The following is a 19,621-nucleotide window of genomic DNA, read 5'->3' as shown; positions in this document are numbered from 1 at the left end:
TACAAGGTAGCAAGGAATGAGCTTTAAAAAAAGGGCTTAGGAGAGCTAGGAGGGGGCACGAGAAGTCCTTGGCGGGTCGGATCAAGGAAAACCCCAAGGCTTTTTACTCTTATGTGAGAAATAAAAGAATGACCAGGGCGAGGGTAGGGCCGGTCAAGGACAGTAGTGGGAACTTGTGCATGGAGTCAGAAGAAATAGGAGAGGCGTTGAATGAATACTTTTCTTCAGTATTCACCAAGGAGAGGGGCCATGTTTTTCAGGATGAGTGTGTGATACAGGCGGGTAGGCTGGAGGAGGTAGATGGTCTGAGGAAGGATTTATTAGCAATTTTGAAAAACCTGAGGGTTGACAAGTCCCCTGGGCCAGATGGGATATATCCAAGGATTCTTTGGGAGGCAAGGGATGAGATTGCAGAGCCTTTGGCTTTGATCTTTGGGTCCTCACTGTCCACGGGGATAGTGCCAGAGGACTGGAGAGTGACGAATGTTGTTCCTCTGTTCAAGAAAGGGAATAGGAATGACCCTGGTAATTGTAGGCCAGTTAGTCTTACTTCGGTGGTTGGTAAGTTAATGGAAAAGGTCCTGAAGGATAGGATTTATGATCATTTGGAAAGATGCAGCTTAATCCGGGATAGTCAACACGGATTCGTGAAGGGCAAGTCTTGCCTCACAAATTTGATTGAATTCTTTGAGGAGGTAACTAAGTGTGTTGATGAAGGTAGAGCAGTTGATGTATACATGGATTTTAGCAAGGCGTTTAGTCGGCTCATGAAGAAAGTAAGGAGGTGTGGGATGGAGGGAAATTTGGCCAATTGGATAAGTAACTGGCTATGACATAGAAGACACAGAGGGTGGTGGTGGATGGAAAATTTTCAGACTGGAGACCAGTTACCAGCGGTGTACCACAGGGATCAGTGCTGAGTCCTCTGCTATTTGTGATTTTTATCAATGACTTGGAGGAGGGGGCTGAAGGGTGGGTCAGTAAATTTGCTGAAACACCAAGATTGGTGGAGTAGTGGATGAGGTGGAGGGCTGTTGTAGGCTGCAAAGAGACATTGATAGGATGCAGAGCTGGGCCGAAAAATGGCAGATGGAGTTTAACCCTGATAAGTGAGAGGTGATTCATTTTGGTAGAAAAAAATTTGAATGCGGATTACAGGGTCAACGGCAGGGTTCTGAGGAATGTGGAGAAACAGAGAGATCTTGGGGTTCATGTCCACAATCTCTGAAGGTTGCCACTCAAGTGGATAGAGCCGTGAAGCAGGCTTATAGTGTGTTAGCGTTTATTAACAGGGGGCTTGAGTTTAAGAGCCGCGGGTTATGCTGCAACTATACATGACCCTGGTGAGACCACATTTGGAGTATTGTGTGCAGTTCTGGTCACCTCACTATAGGAAGGATGTGGAAGCATTGGAAAGGGGGCAAAGGAGATTTACCAGGATGCTGCCTGGTTTGGAGGGTAGGTCTTTTGAGGAAAGATTGAGGGAGCTAGGACTTTTCTCTTTGGAGCGGAGGAGGATGAGAGGCAACTTAATAGAGGTTTATAAGATGATGAGGGGGATAGATAGAGTGGACTTTCAGCGACTATTTCCTCGGGTGGATGTAGCTGTTACAAGGGGCATAACTATAAGATTCACGGTGGGATGTCCGAGGTAGGTTCTTTACTCAGAGAGTGGTTAGGGTGTGGAATGGACTGCCTGCTGTGATAGTGGAGTCGGACACTTTAGGAACTTTCAAGCGGTTATTGGATAGGCACATGGAGCACGCTCGAATGACAGGGAGTGGGATAGCTTGATCTTGGTTTCAGACAATGCTCGGCACAACATCGAAGGCCGAAGGGCCTGTACTGTTCTATGTTCTACTTTCTCTACCGAAAGCTAGGCCGGACAAGGGGGAACTTAGCGTGTCATCAGGAAGCGTGTCATCAGGAAGCACTTCTTGGTACAAAGGATAGTAGAAATCTGTAAAACATCCCCCACAAAAAAGTAAAACGCTGTTGAGGATGGGGTCTATTGAAAATTTCAATTCAATTTTCAATCATTAAAGACATTGAAGGAGATGTAGCGATGATACACATCAGCCACAAAGAAATGGGAGACCAGACCAAAGGGCTGAGTGGCCTCTTTCTGTTCCTATGCCCCAAAGCAATGGCCTTCAAACTCAAACAGAATTGAATGGATGTCTCATCAGTTGGGTGTTGATTGTTAAAAAAAAAATGAGAAATGACATTGAGACAGTAGGCGAACACGCCTTAAATGACAAACCTGGAGGAGGTCCACCAAACTTTCTTTGGCCATTGATCTGGACCAGACTGATGCCTGTTGCTTCTACCCAAGCTTCGAAAGCCAACTTATTGGCCATGTTCAACAAGATGGTTGCCATTATCTACGCAAAATGTTAAGGCAGAGCAGTTAGAATTTTATCACAAGAATTCAACTGCGTACAATCCTTAAGAGGAGGAAAAAAAATGATTTAAATATTCGAAGGACCCAGATGTTACCGACATTAAAACATGCCTTTCTGCATCAGTCCACCGGTGGCTCGACAGCTATTTTGTGATGCAAAGCAATGCCAGCAGCATGGGTTCAATTCCCATACCGGCTGAGGTTGTTCATAAAGACCCACGTTCTCGACCTTGCCCCTCTCACCTGAGGTGTGGCGATCCTCAGGTTAAATCACCACCAGTCAGCTCTAACCCTCAAAAAGGAAAAGCAGCCGATGGTCATCTGGTACTATGGCGAATTTATCTTACCTTTACAATACAGACCAGGTAGAGGTGGAATCTTCCAGTATCAGAATTCAAACTCAAATATTACATTTTTAAAAATAAATTTAGAGTATCCAATTCATTTTTTCAATTAAGGGGCAATTTAGCTTGGCCAATCCAGCTACCCTGCACATCTTTGGGTTGTGGGGGCGAAACCAACGCAAGCACGGGGAAGAATGTGCAAACTCCACACAGACAGTGACCCAGAGCTGGGATCGTACCTGGGACCTCGGTGCAGTGAGGCAGCTGTGCTAACCACTGTGTGGCTTAATATTACTTTGTTAAGCAAACTCTTGTTTACAATGCTTTGATTTTTGGGGTAGGTAGAATAGCCTTTACAAATATACAGCATAATAATAATAATATCTTTATTATTGTCACAAATAGGCTTACATTAACACTGCTATGAAGTTACTGTGAAAAGCCCCTAGTCACCACACTCCTGTGTCTGTTCGGGTACACAGAGGGAGAATTCAGAATGTCCAATTCACCCAACAAGCACATCTTTCAGGACTTGTGGGAGGAAACCGGAGCACCCGGAGGAAACCCACGCAGACACGGGGAGAACGTGCAGACTCCGAACAGACAGTGACCCAAGCCAGGAATCGAACCTGGGACCCTGGAGCTGTGAAGCAACAATGCTAACCACTGTGCTACCGTGCTGCCCTGTGCTACCCATTAAATCTCAACAACGTGCTCTATAAAACAGAAAAACGTGGGTCTTTCAGTATATAAATTTTTAAAAAGTATTGCTTCCAGATCAGCCTTGTGTATTTTTAAAAATCAAGAACAATCGTCTTTGCAATTTAGATGTCACCAGCAACAGGTCACAATGTTGGCCTGATTTATACAATTCTTTATTCAGTAGTTCCATTCCCCCCCCCCCCCCCCCCCCTTGCCCCTGCCCCTTGCTGGCTAAGGGAGAATGAAAATTCAATCCAGCCAGGGTTCTGGCTGCTCGGAGTCAGGAGGGAGATGCTATGCCAGTCAAACATCAATCGGCAACCTGGGAGCCACACAGTCGCAACTCATACATGAAGAGTCACTCAAGGGTAACAAGCGGTCCAAATATCATGTGTTTGCACAGGCTCCCAGACTGATGTTGTCCCTTTAAATGGCAGAAACCCCCCGCCCCGCCCCGCCGCCCCTGCTGCTGAAAGACCTACATCTGTCTGTGTTTTACAGCACGCTGTCGAGATTTAATGGAACGTATTCGGAACGGCTCTTCCACCTAGTCCCAAAAACTCAAAAGCATTGGGAGCAGATTTGCAAAGCTGAGGGAGGTCCACAAGTCACATTAAACAGTCCCCGTTGTAGAGGTACAAAAGTTGCCATGCACTATGGCAAAGAGCAAAGCAAACACAATCTGAACATGTTTGTTTTTAAAAAAAACAATGTTCGCAGCATTGACCTGCCCAAAATTAAAAGCCCATCACCAACCTGTTCTTAATGCGTCACTCAGTGTACCCCAGGTCTGTGCATCGCCTGGATGTCCCCACCCCTTTATACAGCCCCCAGCCCCAGGCTGAACAACGCACCATTGGTCAGCCTGGGGGGGGGGGGGGGGTGATTGTTAAAAAACGCCAGACAGTTTAAGCAACCACTAAGCGCAGAAACTCCGAATTCTATCACGTACTGTGAGGTAAAAGAAGCTGGAAGTTCTGTCTCAACAACACTAGTTCCATTGCCTTCACCAGGAGCTGCCTTCAAATGCAGAGGATGCATTTTCTATCTTTCAAAGTGCAAGTTGCCCTCGCAGCGTTACATGTTGCGCCTTTTAATTAAATTGTAGAACATCAAAGTACAAAAAAACCAACTTTTTAAACACAGCGATTATGTTTAAAACAGGAATATTGGAAATGCAAGGTGAGATAAATCCCATATCTTTCTCTTCCCCTGTCAAACCGCCTGGTCTAATCTCACCCGTCTGCACATTCCCCTCTCTCCCTTTCAATTTATTTCAGATATCCTAATTATTTTAAAGTGCAGTTTGGGACAGAATTCCTCATTCCAACTATCTTAATCTAAATCCTGGGTATAGAAAATCTTTAATAAACTTTTGTCAATCAATGAAAACACTCCCACTATTTAAAGACTGCACAATCTTGAACATTAATTAGGTTGTTCAATTCCCTTCCCTGCCCTAGTTTTAAACAAAGCGTTAAATTCAGGTGACTCCACAGCTGTAGCCTCTCATAGAATCAAAGATACAGAGGGAGGTCTGTTGAGCCTGTACGTGGAAGTTTGCGCACAGTTCTGGTCGCTACACTACCAGAAGGATGTGGAGGCTTTGGAGAGGGTGCAGAGGAGGTTTACCAGGATGCTGCCTGGTCTGGAGGGTGTTAGCTATTTTGAGAGGCTGAATAGACTCAGACTGTTTTCATTTGAACGACGGAGGTTGAGGGATGAGCTGATAGAGGTCTAAAAGATCATGAGGGGCGTGGATAGAGTGGATGGGCAGGCACTCTTTCCCAGGGTAGACGGGTCAGTCACCAGGTAGCACAGGTTTTAAGGTCCATGGGGCAAAGTTTAGAGGAGATGTGCGAGACAAGTTTTTTTTATGCAGAGGGTGGTGAGTGCCTGGAATGCATTGCCGGGGGAGGTTGTGGAAGCAGATACATTAACGGCATTCAAAAGGCATCTTGATAAACACATGGATAGGATGGGTATAGAGAGATACGGCACAAGGAAGTGCTGAGGGTTTTGGCAAAGGTTGGTTCATGACCGGTGCAGGCTTGGAGGGCCGAAGGGCCTGTTCCTGTGCTGTATTCTTTGCACTGGTTCTTTGAAAGAACTATTGGTCAGTTGGGCCTATTTACTTGATGGGCCGAATGGCCTCCTTCCCTGTAAATTCTATGATTTACCTGTCCATTTCCCATTGTACTGTAACATTTTGCTTTTAAAGTATTTATCCTAGCCCATTTGAAAATAATGAATCTATTCTCACTACCTAATAGACAGTAATTCTACGTTATGACAGCTCACTAAAGTAGACACATTTCTCCTCATTGCCCCTCTGGCAATTCTTCCCCCGTGACTGCCCTGTCCATATCAAAAACCTTCAATCTCTCCTTAACCTCCTCTGGCGATGAGAAATAGGAGCAGACCTCAAGCCTACAGCAAGATCATCGCACACTTTCTAGCTCAAATCCGCTTTCCTGCCCTATTCCCATGGCATCTCCATATAACCCTGTTCTCGGTGCTGCAAACCCAACTTTCAATGAAAATAATAAGCATAATGCAAATTTTAAAATGCCCCAAATCCTGAATGAATTGGTCACAGATTGTGAAAACAGTGAATGGCGTATGCTTTACCTGAATCCCAACAGTCTGATTTAATAGGTAGCACAGTGGTTAGCACTGTGGCTTCACAGCCCCAGGGTCCCAGGTTCGATTCCCCACTGGGTCACTGTCTGTGTGGAGTCTGCACATTCTCCCTGTGTCTGCGTGGGTTTCCTCTGGGTGCTCCGGTTTCCTCCCACAGCCCAAAGACGTGCAGGTTAGGTGGATTGGCCATGATAAATTGCCCTTAGTGTCCAATAAAGGTTAGGTGGGGTTATTGGGTTATGGGAATAGGGTGGAAGTGAATGGCTTAAGTGGGTTGGTGCAGACTTGATGGGCCGAATGGCCTCCTTCTGCACTGTATATTCTAAAATTGAAGTGCAGAGCGCACCCTTAATGGTCTTAATGGTCAGTGCTGTATATTGAGAACAATCTCAGCTTCTCCAGAGTCTCCCTATGTAAAAATATATCATTGTGTTAGATCTCCTTTGCACCCTCTCCAATTATCCTTAGTGTAGTGACAGGATTGGATGTAATATCCTAGCTCAGGCCTTACTGATGGTTTACAAGTAACAACATAAACGGTCCTGCTGCCTTCAAAGATTTGTGTATAACACAGAAAATGTCAATAGCTGACAATATCAGTTCAGTTTGGTAGGATTTGATTTCTTTCCTCAATCAACAGGTTGCAATTTGAGCTGCTCTTATTCTAGGAACTGGGTCAGAATCCTGGAACTCTCTCCCCAACAGCGCTGTGGGTGTACCTACACCTTAGGGACTGCAGCAGTTTAAGAAGGCAGCTCACCACCACCCGCTTAAGGGAAATTAGGGATGGGCAACAAATGCTGGTCTAGCCAGCGATGCCCACATCCCATGAAAGAGTAGAATAACTCAGCTGTTACATCATTGCAGATCCTAAACAGTGCTCCATTGCTGAAGGTTTTTGTATAAAACGTATGATCCACCACAGCACAGAAGTGGGCCATACAGCCCCACAGATCTAAGCCATAAGATATCGAAGTAGAATTAGGCCACTCGGCCCATCGAGTCTGCTCCACCATTCAATCATGGCTGATATTTTTCTCATCCCCATTCTCCTGCCTTCTCCCCAAAACTACTGATCCCCTAATTAATCAAGAACCTATCTATATCTGACTTAAAGACACTCAGTGAATTGGTCTCCACAGCCTTCTGCAGCAAAGAGTTCCACAGATTCACCACCCTCTGGCTGAAGAAATTCCTCCTCATCTCTGTTTTAAAGGATCATCCCTTTAATCTGAGATGGTGTCCTCTGCTTCTAGTTTTTCCTACAAGTGGAAACATCCTCTCCACGTCCACTCTGTCCAGGGCTCTCAGTATCCCGTAAGTTTCAATAAGATCCTCCCTCATCTTTCTAAACTCCGAGTACAGACCCAGAGTCCTCAGCCGTTCCTCATACAACATGCCCTTCATTCTAGGGATCATTCTTGTGAACCTCCTCTGCACCCTTTCCAAGGCCAGCACATCCTTCCTTAGATACGGGGCCCAAAACTGCTCACAATACTCCAAATGCCAAATGGGGTCTGATGACAGCCTTATGTAGCCTCAGAAGTATATCCTGGTCTTGTATTCCAGCCCTCTGAACATGAATGCTAACAATGCATTTGCTGTCCTAACTGAACCTGCACGTTAACCTTAAGAGAATGGTGAACAAGGACTCCCCAGTGCTATGCTCCACGCAAGCCACTGTCCATTGTAAACCCCATCAATGTTTTCTTTGATTCCTTTCTCCCTGTTGCATTTATCCACCTTTCTGTTAAATGCACCAATGCATCTGGTGCATTCCACATTCTCAACACTTTCTGGGTGAAGAGGTTTCTGCTGATATTGATTACCTGGTACCTCGGCTAACATTTCAAAATCAAATTGTGACCCAAAAAAAGATTGTATGCGAATTGAATTTAGCATTTAAAAAATTATTTCGTCTGGTTGTGGCGGTGCGGTGGTTAGCACTGTTGCCTCATGGCACCGAGGACCAGGGTACGGTTCCGGCCGTGGGTCGCTGTCCGTGTGGAGTTTGCTCATTCTCCCCGTGTTTGCGTGGGTCTCACTTCCTCACAACCCAAAGACATGCTGGTTGGGTGGATTGGCCATGCTAAATTGTCCCTTCATTGGAAAATTATGTTTCAGAGTGTGGGCGTCACTGGCAAGGCCAGCATTTGTTACCCATCCCTAATTTGTCCTTGAACCGAGCGCCTTGTGAGGCCATCTCAGAGGGCAGCTAAAATTCAACCCACATTGCTGAGAGTCTGGAGTCAGATGTAGGCCAGACATGCTGACTGGGCCAGGCATGCCAGGTTTTGCAAAGGAACACACTGACGATAAACATGGCTGAGAAAGAATGAATTAGTTCAACATGGAAAGCCCAGATTTAAATTTATTTTCAGGATCTAAAACCTTTACACCCCAGGTCAGGAAGCATCTGTAGAGAGAGAAACAGTTAACATTTCAGCTAACTGTATCTTTCATCAGGTTATAATATCTGACATAATATCCGACATAACGGGCAGCACGGTGTCACAGTGGTTAACACTGCTGTCTCACAGCACCGAGATCCCAGGTTCGATCCCGGCTCTGGGTCACTGTCCGTGTGGAGTTTGCACATTCTCCCCGTGTCTGCGCGGGTTTCGCCCCCACAACCCAAAGATGTGCAGGGTAGGTGGATTGGCCACACTAAATTGCCCCTTAATTATAAAAAATGAATTGGGTACTCTAAATTTATTTTTAACAAATAATAATATCCGACATAATATTACACTACAACACCCTCCCCAAACTGATCTGCGATATGAAAACAAAGTCTTACATATTAACTTAGACTTCATATCTTAAATAACAATTCCTCCAATCTTCCTGTCATGCTGTACTTGAGGGAGGAATACAATGGAAACATAAAAACTGGGAAACAATATACAAAAAGATTTGAATTAAATGGAATTATTTCATTTATATTCTGTCCTTGTGTATTATCAGCCCATAAAGAAACAAAGAGGCAGGAGTAGGTACCCAGTCCCTCGAGCCTGCTCTGTCATTCAAGACTTTTCTAACTGATCTCTATGCTCCGCCTATTTAGTGGACATTTAATGTTATCCCCAGTGCTTCAATCTCAAAAAAGACAATGTATTATGAAGGTTTTAGATAACTAGGATATCTAACTTGGTTTAAGCATCAAGTCATAGAATCATAGAATTTACAGTGCAGAAGGAGGCCATTCGACCCATCGAGTCTGCACCGGCCCTTGGAAACAGCAACTCACTCAAGCCCACACTTCCACCCTATCCCCATAACTCAGTAACCCCACCTAACCTTTTTTAGGCAATTTATCATGGCCAATCCACCTAACCTGCACATCTTTGGACTGTAGGAGGAAACCGGAGTGCCTGGAGGAAACCCATGCAGACACGGGAAAACGTGTCGATTCCGCACAGACAGTGACCCAAGCCGGGAATCGAACCTGGCACCCTGGCGCTGTGACGCAACTGTGCTACCCAAGTAAAATGCTTCAAGAATTCTGTCCACTTGCCTGGATGAGTTCAGCTCCAACAGCACTGAAGAAGCTCAGCACCATCCAGGAAAAAGCAGCCTGCTGATTGCTCCCCCTTCCACAAACATTCAAACCCTCCACCACCACCGATGAACAGTGACAGCCGTGTGTACCATCTACAAGATGCACTGCAGCAACTCACCAAGGACTAAGGGAGCACCTTCCAAACCCACGACCTCTACCACCTAGAAGGACAAGAGCAGCAGATACCTGGGAACCCCAGTTCCTGGAGGTTCCCCTCCAAGTCACTCACCATCCTGACTTGGAAAAATATCACTTTTCCTTCACTGTCTCTGGGGCAAAATCCTGGAACTCCCTCACGAACAGCACTGTGGGTGTACCTACATGTCAAGGACTGCAGCGGTTTAAGAAGGCAGCTCACCGTCACCTTCTGAAAATAACTAGGGATGGGCAATAATTGCTGACCTAACCAGCCATACCCACATCCCGGAAATGAATAATAAAAAAGATGAGTTTGAGCTGAGTGCTGTGAGTTTTCCACTGCCTTATATGAGAATGGACAATGTGGGTTAGTCGGATAGACTTAGTTTAAAGGATGCATCCTCGTAACTTTGCATACACACAGAATTCACACTATGCTGTTCACCACAGATCCTCAAGATGAAGAGGTATTTTGCAGCTCGAATTCCTCCCCTAAACCTCTTCACCTCTTTTTTTTTCAAGACATTTTTAAAAAACATACCTCTTTGCTCAGGATTTTGATCACCTGACCTAACAGCTCCTTATGTGGCTTAACATTGCATTTTATTTGGATAAAGTTGATACAGAACAAAAGTTTTGTTGCTTAAAGAAAGATTGTAAGAAGTCTTACGACACCAGGTTAAAGTCCAACAAGTTTGTTTGGAATCACTAGCTTTCGGAGCACTGCTCCTTCCTCAGCTTGCCTGTCTTTATTTGTGCTGCAACACTAGGGGGAGCACTTCCTGCACATGCTCAGATATGGTGTCAGTAAGTGTATCATAGAATTTACAGTGCAGGAGGAGGCCATTCGGCCCATCAAGTCTGCACCGGCCCTTGGAAAGAGCATCCTACCCAAGCCCACACCTTGTATAGTTGGCAACACTGTTCCCTGTTTTGTTGAGTCCCAATCCAACAGCTGAGCTCAAAACTCACACACCTATCCTCATAACCCAGTAACCCCACCCCACCTTTTTGGACCAAAGGGCAATTTAGCATGGCCAATCCACCTAACCTGCACAGTGGCTGCACCTAAAACAGTAGTGGCACGTGGCACAGTGCTTAGCATTGCTGCCTGATGCCGCCGAGGACAGGTTTAATCCCAGCCCCGAGAATGTGCAGACTCCGCACAGACAGTGACCCAAGCAGGAATCAAACCTGGGACCCTGGCGCTGTAAAGTAACAGTGTTAACCACTGTACTTCCGTGAAGGGAAGATCAATGATGAAGCAGCTGAAGTTGGTTGAGCATTGCCTGAGGAATTCCTGCAGTGATGTCCTGTGGAGCTGAGAAGATCGTGCGCACAAATTGCACGCAGCAAGCCTCCCCAAACAGCACATTGCTAAATTCCCAGCTGATCTGTTCATGTGATATTGAGTGAGGGATAATAAATATTGTCTGGGACAGTAGGTATGTTTCCCCTGCTCTTCTTTGAAGGGGTAGCGTGCGATCCTTTACGTCCACCTGAGAAAGCAGGTTAACATCTCGTCCAAAAGCCTCTGGAGTGCTGGCCTAGAGTTTTGAGCTCAACTGTTGGATTGGGACTCAACAAAACAGGGAACAGTGTTGCCAACTATACAATTCCAAATCAAATCCACACAAGTCCAATTGCTCCCATATAACTTACCCAAAGAAAGCAGACATAACAATGCTAGCGAGAGGGAAAGAAACAGCTGTATTCCAAAGTAGAATGAGGCAATTAGCTAATGCTATCTAATCTTCTTTGTTCAATTTAAAACAAGGTTCTTATATTCTTTTAAAAGCTTCAATTGCTCTAGTGTAAACAGGTTTATTGTTCCAATCTACAGCCGTATCTCTTATTTCCCACCTCTGACATCAGGTGAAAGGGTTGATAGAATCAATTAAACAATGCCGGAGCCAGCCAGTGAATTTACATAATTAGCATTCACTTGTAACAGAACAGGCAGCTACCATGTGGCCATCACATCAAACCTTTCATATCTGGCAATATGCCAACATAATACTCATGATTAAGATGTATCTTGTATCTTAACACATCGAAATAATTCAGTGTTTCATGTAATTCATTACTTCTGGAATGTCAGAAACACTTAAGGCAATTGCTGCATGAATTCCTCAGGGAAATGTCCTGGGCTCAGCTGTCTCCAGCTGCTTCATCAATGATGTTCCCTCCATGATAAGGTCAGAAGTGGGGATGTTCACTGCTGATTGCACAATGTTTAGCACCACTCACAACTCCTCAGACACTGAAGCAGTCCATGTCCATATTCAGCCAAACTTTTTTAAAACATTTTATGAAGACATTTATCATTTTAACAATTTTAACCATCAGGTGTCAATAGGAACAAGATAAACAACACACCCACCCAATAACAAACCCCAGCCAACATGGTTTACACAAACAGGACCATTAACCAGACTTGGAAAGCAATCAGACTTGAGCTGATAAATGGCATGGAACACTCGCACCACAGAAGTGTCTGGAATTGGCCATTTTCAACAATAGAGAATACAGCCATCTCTCTTTGATGTTCAGTGGTGTTACATCACCAAATCCCCACCATCAACATCCTGGGGGTTACCATCGATCAGCCATATAAACACTATGACTACAAGAGCTGATCAGAGTCTGGAAATTCTGCTGTGGGTAACTCACCTCTTGACTCTCCGAAGCTTTTAAACCTGATGAGCATTTTTTAAATATAGAATTTCCTGAAATGAAAGCAACAGGGGGATCAAAATCCAACATTTCTAAACCAAACACATTGCAAATTGTGAACTAGTGAATGGAGAATTTATGTTTAGAATAAAACACATGTATTGAACTTATACATCAATAGAAAAACAATAAACCTAACTCTGAATTATCTACAGAGCTTCCCAGAGGAACCGGCCTCCACATTGCTGGAGGAGGTGCTGACGACAAGGGGAGTGGAGAAGGGGGTAGTGTCGGCGGTGTACGGAGCTATTTTGGACGACGATAAGGCACCACTGGAAGGGGTCAAAGCAAAGTGGGAGGAAGAGTTGGGAGAGGGTATAGAGGAGGGGGTGTGGTGTGAGGTGCTCCGGAGAGTAAATGCCTCCACCTCATGTACGAGGTTGGGGCTGATACAGCTGAAGGTGGTGTACAGGGCACACCTCACGAGAGCGAGGATGAGACGATTCTTTGAAGGAGTAGAAGATGTGTGTGAGCGTTGCGGGGGGGGGGGGGGGGGGGGGGGGGGGGGGAGAGGGAGGGCTGTGTGTATTAAGGGTGACTATGGGTAATCTCAGATTCCTTTTTGTCATCTGTTTGTGTAAACATGTGGGCTAATATTTGGGGTTTGGTGAGAGGATGGGATCGTTGTTATTGGGATTGACATATTTGTTGCTGATCATTGTTTATTGTTGGTGGGTGTAAATTTGGGAGAAAATGTGAAAAAGGAGAAGAAAAAAATATTTTTTTAAAACTCTGAATTATCCTGTGGTTTTTACTTTTTAATTATAATTTTGTCAGCAATGCTATCTTTAAGGCATTCTTTAACTTTAGATGGGCAGCACCGTGGCGTAGTGGTTAACACTACTGCCTTACGGCGCTGAAGACCTGGATTCGATCCCAGCCCGAGGTCCATGTCCATGTGGAGTTTGCACATTCTCCCCTTGTTTGTGTGGGGCTCACCCCCACAGTCCAAAAAGATGTGCAGGGTAGGTGGAGTGGCCACGCTAAATTGCCTCTTAATTGGGAAAAAAGGAATTGGGTACTCTGGTTTAGGTCAGTGGGTTAGACAGCTGGTTTGTGATGCAGAACAAGGCCAGCAGCACGGGTTCAATTCCCGTACCAGCTTACCCGAACAGGCGCAGGAATGTGTGACGACTCGGGGCTTTTCACAGTAACTTCAAAATGGACTTATCCACGTTAAACCCCATCTGCCACATTTTGGGACACTCTCCTAACCTATCTATATCCATTTGTAAGGTTCTTACTTCCTCATTGCATCTTAATTTAGGTGGGACAGTAAGATGCAATGAGGAAATAAGAACCTTACAAATGGATATAGATGGGTTAGGAGAGTGTCCCGAAATGTGGCAGATGGGGTTTAACGTGGATAAGTGTGAGGTCATCCATTTTAGTCGAAAGGCAACTTATTATCTAAATGGGGAGAGAATTTGGGGTGTTCTGCTGTAGCAGGATCTGGGGGTCCTCGTGCATGAGTCGCAGAAAACTAGCATGCAGGACAAGCAGGTGATAAAGAAAGCAAATGGAATGTTGGCATATATAGCAAAAGGAATTGAGTATAAAGGGAAGGAAGGGTTGTTGCAACTTTACAAGGTGTTGGTAAGACAGCACCTGGAGTATTGGGCACAGTTTTGGTTCCCTTATTTGAGGAAAGATGTTTTGGCATTGGAGGCAGTTCAGAGGAAGTTCACTAGACTGATTCCAGAGGTGAAGGGTCTGTTTTATGAAGACAGATCCAGCAGTTTAGGCCGATACTGTCTCGAGTTTAGAAGAATGAGGGGAGATCAAACTCAGGTATACCGAATGATAAAAAGTATGGATAAAGTAGATGTTGAGCAGACGTTCCTGCTTGTGGGCCATTCTAAAACGAGAGGTTAGAAGCTTAGAATAAGAGGTAGCAAATTTAAAACAGAGTTGAGGAAAACCTACTTCTCCCAAAGGGTTGTGAATCTGTGGAATCCGCTACCCCACAGTGTGGTGGATTCTTGAACAGTGAGTAAACTTAAGAAGGAGTTAGATTTTTAATTAGTAATGGGTCGAAGGATTATGGAGAATGGGCAGGACGGAGGAGGTGAGGCCATGGTGAGATCAGCCATGATCGTATTGAACAGTGGAGCAGGCTCGAGAGGTTAAATTGCCAACTCCTCCTAGTTCTTATGTCTAAGAAAGAACTATTCTGTCTAATTCCACCTTCCAGCTCTTGGTCTGTAGCCCTGTAGGTAACAGCACCTCAAGCACAAATCTGGGGTTCTTGATTAATAAGGAGATTTCTTGATTAACAAAGGGATCAGGGGAGAAGGCAGGAGAATGGGGATGAAGAAGGTATCAGCCATGATCGAATGGCGGAGCAGACTCGATGGGCCGAATGGTCTAATTCTGCTCCTGTATCTTATGATCTATGTTGGTGCCTTTACAAAGATGTTGTAGCCACATTTTCATCCAAACGACGAAACCACCAGTGGTTCTGCAGAGAGCACTATCGGCTATGCAGAAAGAAGCAGCCTCTTTACAACAAGGTTAAGAAGTCCAAGGCCAAGGGGGACTGGAAGGAATTCAAAACCTACCAGAGGAAAGTAAAGTCAGCTCTTGACAAAGCAAGGAAAGATTATGTTTCTGAGTTTCTTATAACCACCATTAAGGAGAAGCCTAACAGCTTCTGGTCTTTCATTAAGAAAATCAAATAGTAAGTGGGAATTCCAGATATCCGAATGGATTTCCGAATGGATGGACGTAGGGAAGTTGTTTCCATTAGCAGGGGAGACTAGGACGCGGGGGCACAGCCTTAGAATAAAAGGGAGTCACTTTAGAACAGAGATGAGGAGAAATTTCTTCAGCCAGAGAGTGGTAGGTCTGTGGAATTCATTGCCACAGAGGGCGGTGGAGGCCGGGACATTGAGTGTCTTTAAGACAGAAATTGATAAATTCTTGATTTCTCGAGGAATTAAGGGCTATGGGGAGAGAGCGGGTAAATGGAGTTGAAATCAACCATGATTGAATGGTGGAGTGGACTCGATGGGCCGAATGGCCTTACTTCCACTCCTATGTCTTATGGTCTTATGGTCTTATGGATTTATATGTGACCCGAAGTGATCCATTTTCAGTGTATTTACTGGAGACATTCTAACACACTTACCCAGCTTAGATGTGACCAATTACCAGACACATTAAACATTCATTGAGGATTTTAAAACGATTGCAAGAAATAAATCCAAATAAAACCCTGGATTCAGATGAAGTCCCTCCCTGGATTTTAAAAGTTAGCAGGTTCTGAATTGGCTCCGAGTTTAATTTTTCCAATGAAGGGGCAATTTAGCATGTCCAATCCACCTAGACTGCTCATCTTTGGGTTGTGGGGGTGAGACCCACGCAGACACGAGGAGAATGTGCAAACTCCACACGGACAGTGAAACTTCAGAGAGTCGTGAACACCGCTCAGTCCATCACACGAACCTGCCTCCGATCCACTGACTACATCTACACCTCCCGCTGCCGGGGGAAAGCAGGCAGCATATTCAAAGATCCCTCCCGCCCCGCTTACTCCCTCTTCCAACTTTTTCCATCGGGCAGGAGATACAGAAGTTTGAGAACACGCACAAACAGATTCGAAGATTCAAAAACAGCTTCTTCCCCGCTGTTACCAGACTCCTAAATGACCCTCTTATGAACTGACCTGATTAATACTACACTCCTGTATGCTTCACCCGATGCTAGTGTCTATGTATTTACATTGTATACCTTGTGTTGCCCTATTATGTATTTTCTTTTCTTTTAGAACATAGCACATACAATGCAGAAGGGGGCCATTCGGCCCATCGAGTCTGCACCGACCCACTTAAGCCTTCACTTCCATCCTATCCCCGTAACCCAATAACCCCATCTAACCTTTTTGGACACTGAGGGCAATTTAGCATGGCCAAACCACCTAACCTGCACGTCTTTGGACTGTGGGAGGAAACCGGAACACCCGGAGGAAACCCACGCAGACACGGGGAGAACGTGCAGACTCCGCACAGACAGTGACCCAGCGGGGAATCGAACCTGGGACCCTAGCGCTGTGAAGCCACAGTGCTATCCACTTGTGCTCCCATGTTTCATGTACTAACGATCTGTTTGAGCTGCTCGCAGAAATTCCCAGCTTGGGTCACTGTCTATGTGGAGTCTGCAGGTTTCCCCCGTGACTGCATGGGTTTCCTCCGGGTGCTCCGGTTTCCTCCCACAGTCCAAAGATGTGCAAGTTAGATGATTGGCCATGATAAATTGCCGTTAGTGTCCAAAACAAAAAGGGTAGGTGGGGTTACTGGGTTACGGGATAGGATGGAGGTGTGGGCTTAAGTAGGGTGCTCTTTCCAAGGGCTGGTGAAGACTCAATGGCCCGAATGGCCTCCATCTGCACTGTAAATTCTCTAATTCTATATTAAAAAATGCTTTTCACTGTACCTCAGTACACATGACAATAAACAAATCCAAATCCAAAGACAGTGACCCAGAGCCGGGATCAAACCTGGGGCCTTGGCGCCGTGAGGCAGCAGTGCTAACCACTGTGCCACCGTGCTGCCCTCCGCCTTCTCAACCTTGCCCCTCACCCAAGGTGTGGTGATCCTCAGTTTAAATCACCACCAGTCAGCTCTCCCCTTCAAAAGGGAAAGCAGCCTCTGGTCATCTGGGACTATGGCGAGTTTACCTATTTCTACTTTATTAAATTGGATCCAACACTTCCTACCCAACAGAAGACAAAGAATGGGGTGTGATGGAAATCATCCTCGCCCAGAGGTGTCCTCTCTAGAGTGCCTCAAGGAATTATGTTGGGACCTTTAGTCTTCTTGCGACACATAAACAAACTTCCTAAAAAGTTACAAAAACAGGGCACGACTATTTGCTGATGATTCAGTGCTTCACACATCAGGGAAAACTCAAGATCGTATCAATTCACCACAAGGTGAAATTCTGAAGTTGCAGAAATGGCAGAACCAATGGAAGTGGCAGTCATTTCCAAAAACATGCGGTCATGTGTATTACCAACAAAAACAATCCACAATCTGATAAATTCTGTTATCAGATTCTCCAACGCAACCATACCTGGGGTGAGGGGTTCATCTTAAAAACAGTGGGATGCAGGGGTGTTGTCTCCCCTGACTGAGGGGTCCAGAACCTGGAGGGGGGGGTCACAGTCTCAGGATATGGGGAAGACCATTTAGGACAGAGGTGAGGAGAAACATCTTCACTCAGAGGCTGGTGAACCAGTGGAATGTTTTTCCACATTAGACTGTGGAGGCCAAGTCACTGAACATATTGAAGAAGGAAACAGATAGATTTTTAGGGCGCGATCCTAAGGCCATGGTGTACTGGAAAAGCAGCACACCGCAAAGCAGCACGGCTATTGAAAGCTGGAAGACCCCACTCCCAGGATCTACCCAGCTCACAACACCTCGGTGAGAGATGTCGCGAGGTGAACCCCAGCCACAATGGACGGGATTTATTTTTGGCAAATCTGCATATCAGAGCGAGGCAGTAAGCCCTACTCTAATGTGCAGGTTCCCGAGGCCACAAACCCCTTTGCCTCAGAGACCTCGGGCGAGCGCCGTTTGGTACTCGTCCCCACATACAGTGACTAGACGGAATGGCACTCCTGGGGGTCTCCAAGGGTCCTGGAGCCCCAGGTGCATACCTGTTGGGCAGGGTGGTGTCCTGGCATTGCTGGTGCCACATGGGTACCCTGATGGTGCCACCTGGTTGTCAGCCTGGCACTGCAGAGGTGCCAAGCTGACATTTTTTTGTGCATGTGCGATTGGGCCATGGTTGCCCGGGGTGGGGGACCCTCCCATATTGCATTTGGAGGGGCGGGTGGAGGTTGGGGATTGTTTTGGGGGCCTCGAAGATAAGAACGGCATTTAAAAATGGGGTCCAAATCTGGCTGCAATGGGGAATTCCGGCGAGCAGCGCTTCCCATTGTAAAAAACGGGACTATGTGCGGTGTCAGCTGTTCAGGCCCCTTATTCAAATTGAGTCACGTTGAATAGTCACATGTTCTTCGGCACTGTGAGCGCTGGAAACATGCAGCTAAACGCTCTGACTCGGGAACTTTGGTCCCTTTTTGAGAAGGTCGCGCCCAAAGACTCTAAAAGTGTCAAGGGGTATAGGGAGAGTGCAGGGGTATGGTATTGAGATAGAGGATTAGCCATGATCTTATAGAATGGCAGAGCAGGCTCGAAGGGCTGAATGGCCTACTCCTGCTCCTATTTTCTATGTTTTGAATGGGAGCCAGGAATATTCAGCAGGGAATATCCGCAGCACACTGGGTGCTGGGATTTCTGGCAGGAATCTCTGATATTGCAACAAAAATATCCAAGTCATAGCTCACAAAACATTTGTTCATCCAGTCCTGGAGTATGTAAGCTGTGTGTACAATCTTCAAAGGCGAGAGATACAAGTTCTGTTATCAGGGGTGGCACGGTAGTTAGCACTACTGCCTCACAGCAGCGGGGACCTGGGTTCAATTCCAGCCTTGGGTGACTGTGTGGAATTGCAGGTTAGATGGGGTTACGGGGATAGGGCGGGGACATTTGCCGGAACTTCCCATATTAACACTGGTGGAATATGGATAGTGGCCCGTGACGATGTCACAACTTCAGCTTATCACCCTGGTGGCCCACAGGTGGTAACCACGTTCCCCTCGCTCATTGGAAGAATCAATGTTTGAGGCCTTCACGTCATGAAAACGTCCTCCTGATCTTCCAGAATCTTGAAACCTCCTCTGCAATTACCCGAGAAATTCCAAACCAATTTTTGACATGTCTGCTTCATTTTGAAGGTAATGGAGGACAAACATCATCATGATAAACCTTAAATCTTCAAAATGTTTTTTAATATAAAAGCAACAAGGGTTCTGACAACCAATGGAAGCATTGAGAACTGCACCTCCTCTTTGGACTGGACACTTTGTGGTCTTCAGCACTTAAATCATAACCCAAGCCTCCATTTCGAATTTTTCACTTTTCTTTTTGCCTATCTTCCCTCTGGTTTCCTTTCTGCTCAGACAGCACCTATCATGTCATTCGTATCTCTGGAGACATCTTTTATGATACAGAGTAGAAGACC

General features: G+C 45.7%; 1 protein-coding gene across 4 annotated transcripts in view; it reads right to left on the bottom strand.

Annotated features, from left to right (window-relative positions):
• dnd1 (DND microRNA-mediated repression inhibitor 1) overlaps nt 1–12,605 on the bottom strand; it is a 29,438-nt gene extending 16,833 nt beyond the window's left edge. Inside the window, exons 1-2 of one of the 4 annotated variants that reach the window (XM_038796276.1) lie at nt 12,467–12,605; nt 2,264–2,384 (exon numbers count right to left, since the gene is read on the bottom strand). In XM_038796276.1, the coding sequence (XP_038652204.1) occupies nt 2,264–2,384; nt 12,467–12,559 (214 nt within the window). In that variant the 5' untranslated portion in view covers nt 12,560–12,605. Of the gene's footprint in view, nt 1–2,263; nt 2,385–3,932; nt 4,012–4,206; nt 4,287–11,455; nt 11,508–12,466 lie in introns of those variants that run through there. The other 3 variants (XM_038796278.1, XM_038796277.1, XM_038796279.1) reach the window with 3 other exon arrangements.
• Between the last annotated feature and the right edge of the window lie 7,016 nt (nt 12,606–19,621).

Source organism: Scyliorhinus canicula, chromosome 4, assembly GCF_902713615.1.
Source record: "Scyliorhinus canicula chromosome 4, sScyCan1.1, whole genome shotgun sequence".
Lineage (NCBI taxonomy): Eukaryota > Metazoa > Chordata > Chondrichthyes > Carcharhiniformes > Scyliorhinidae > Scyliorhinus > Scyliorhinus canicula.
The sequence above is the reverse complement of the archived record's forward strand: the minus strand, read 5'-3'. Positions and strand labels throughout refer to the sequence as shown.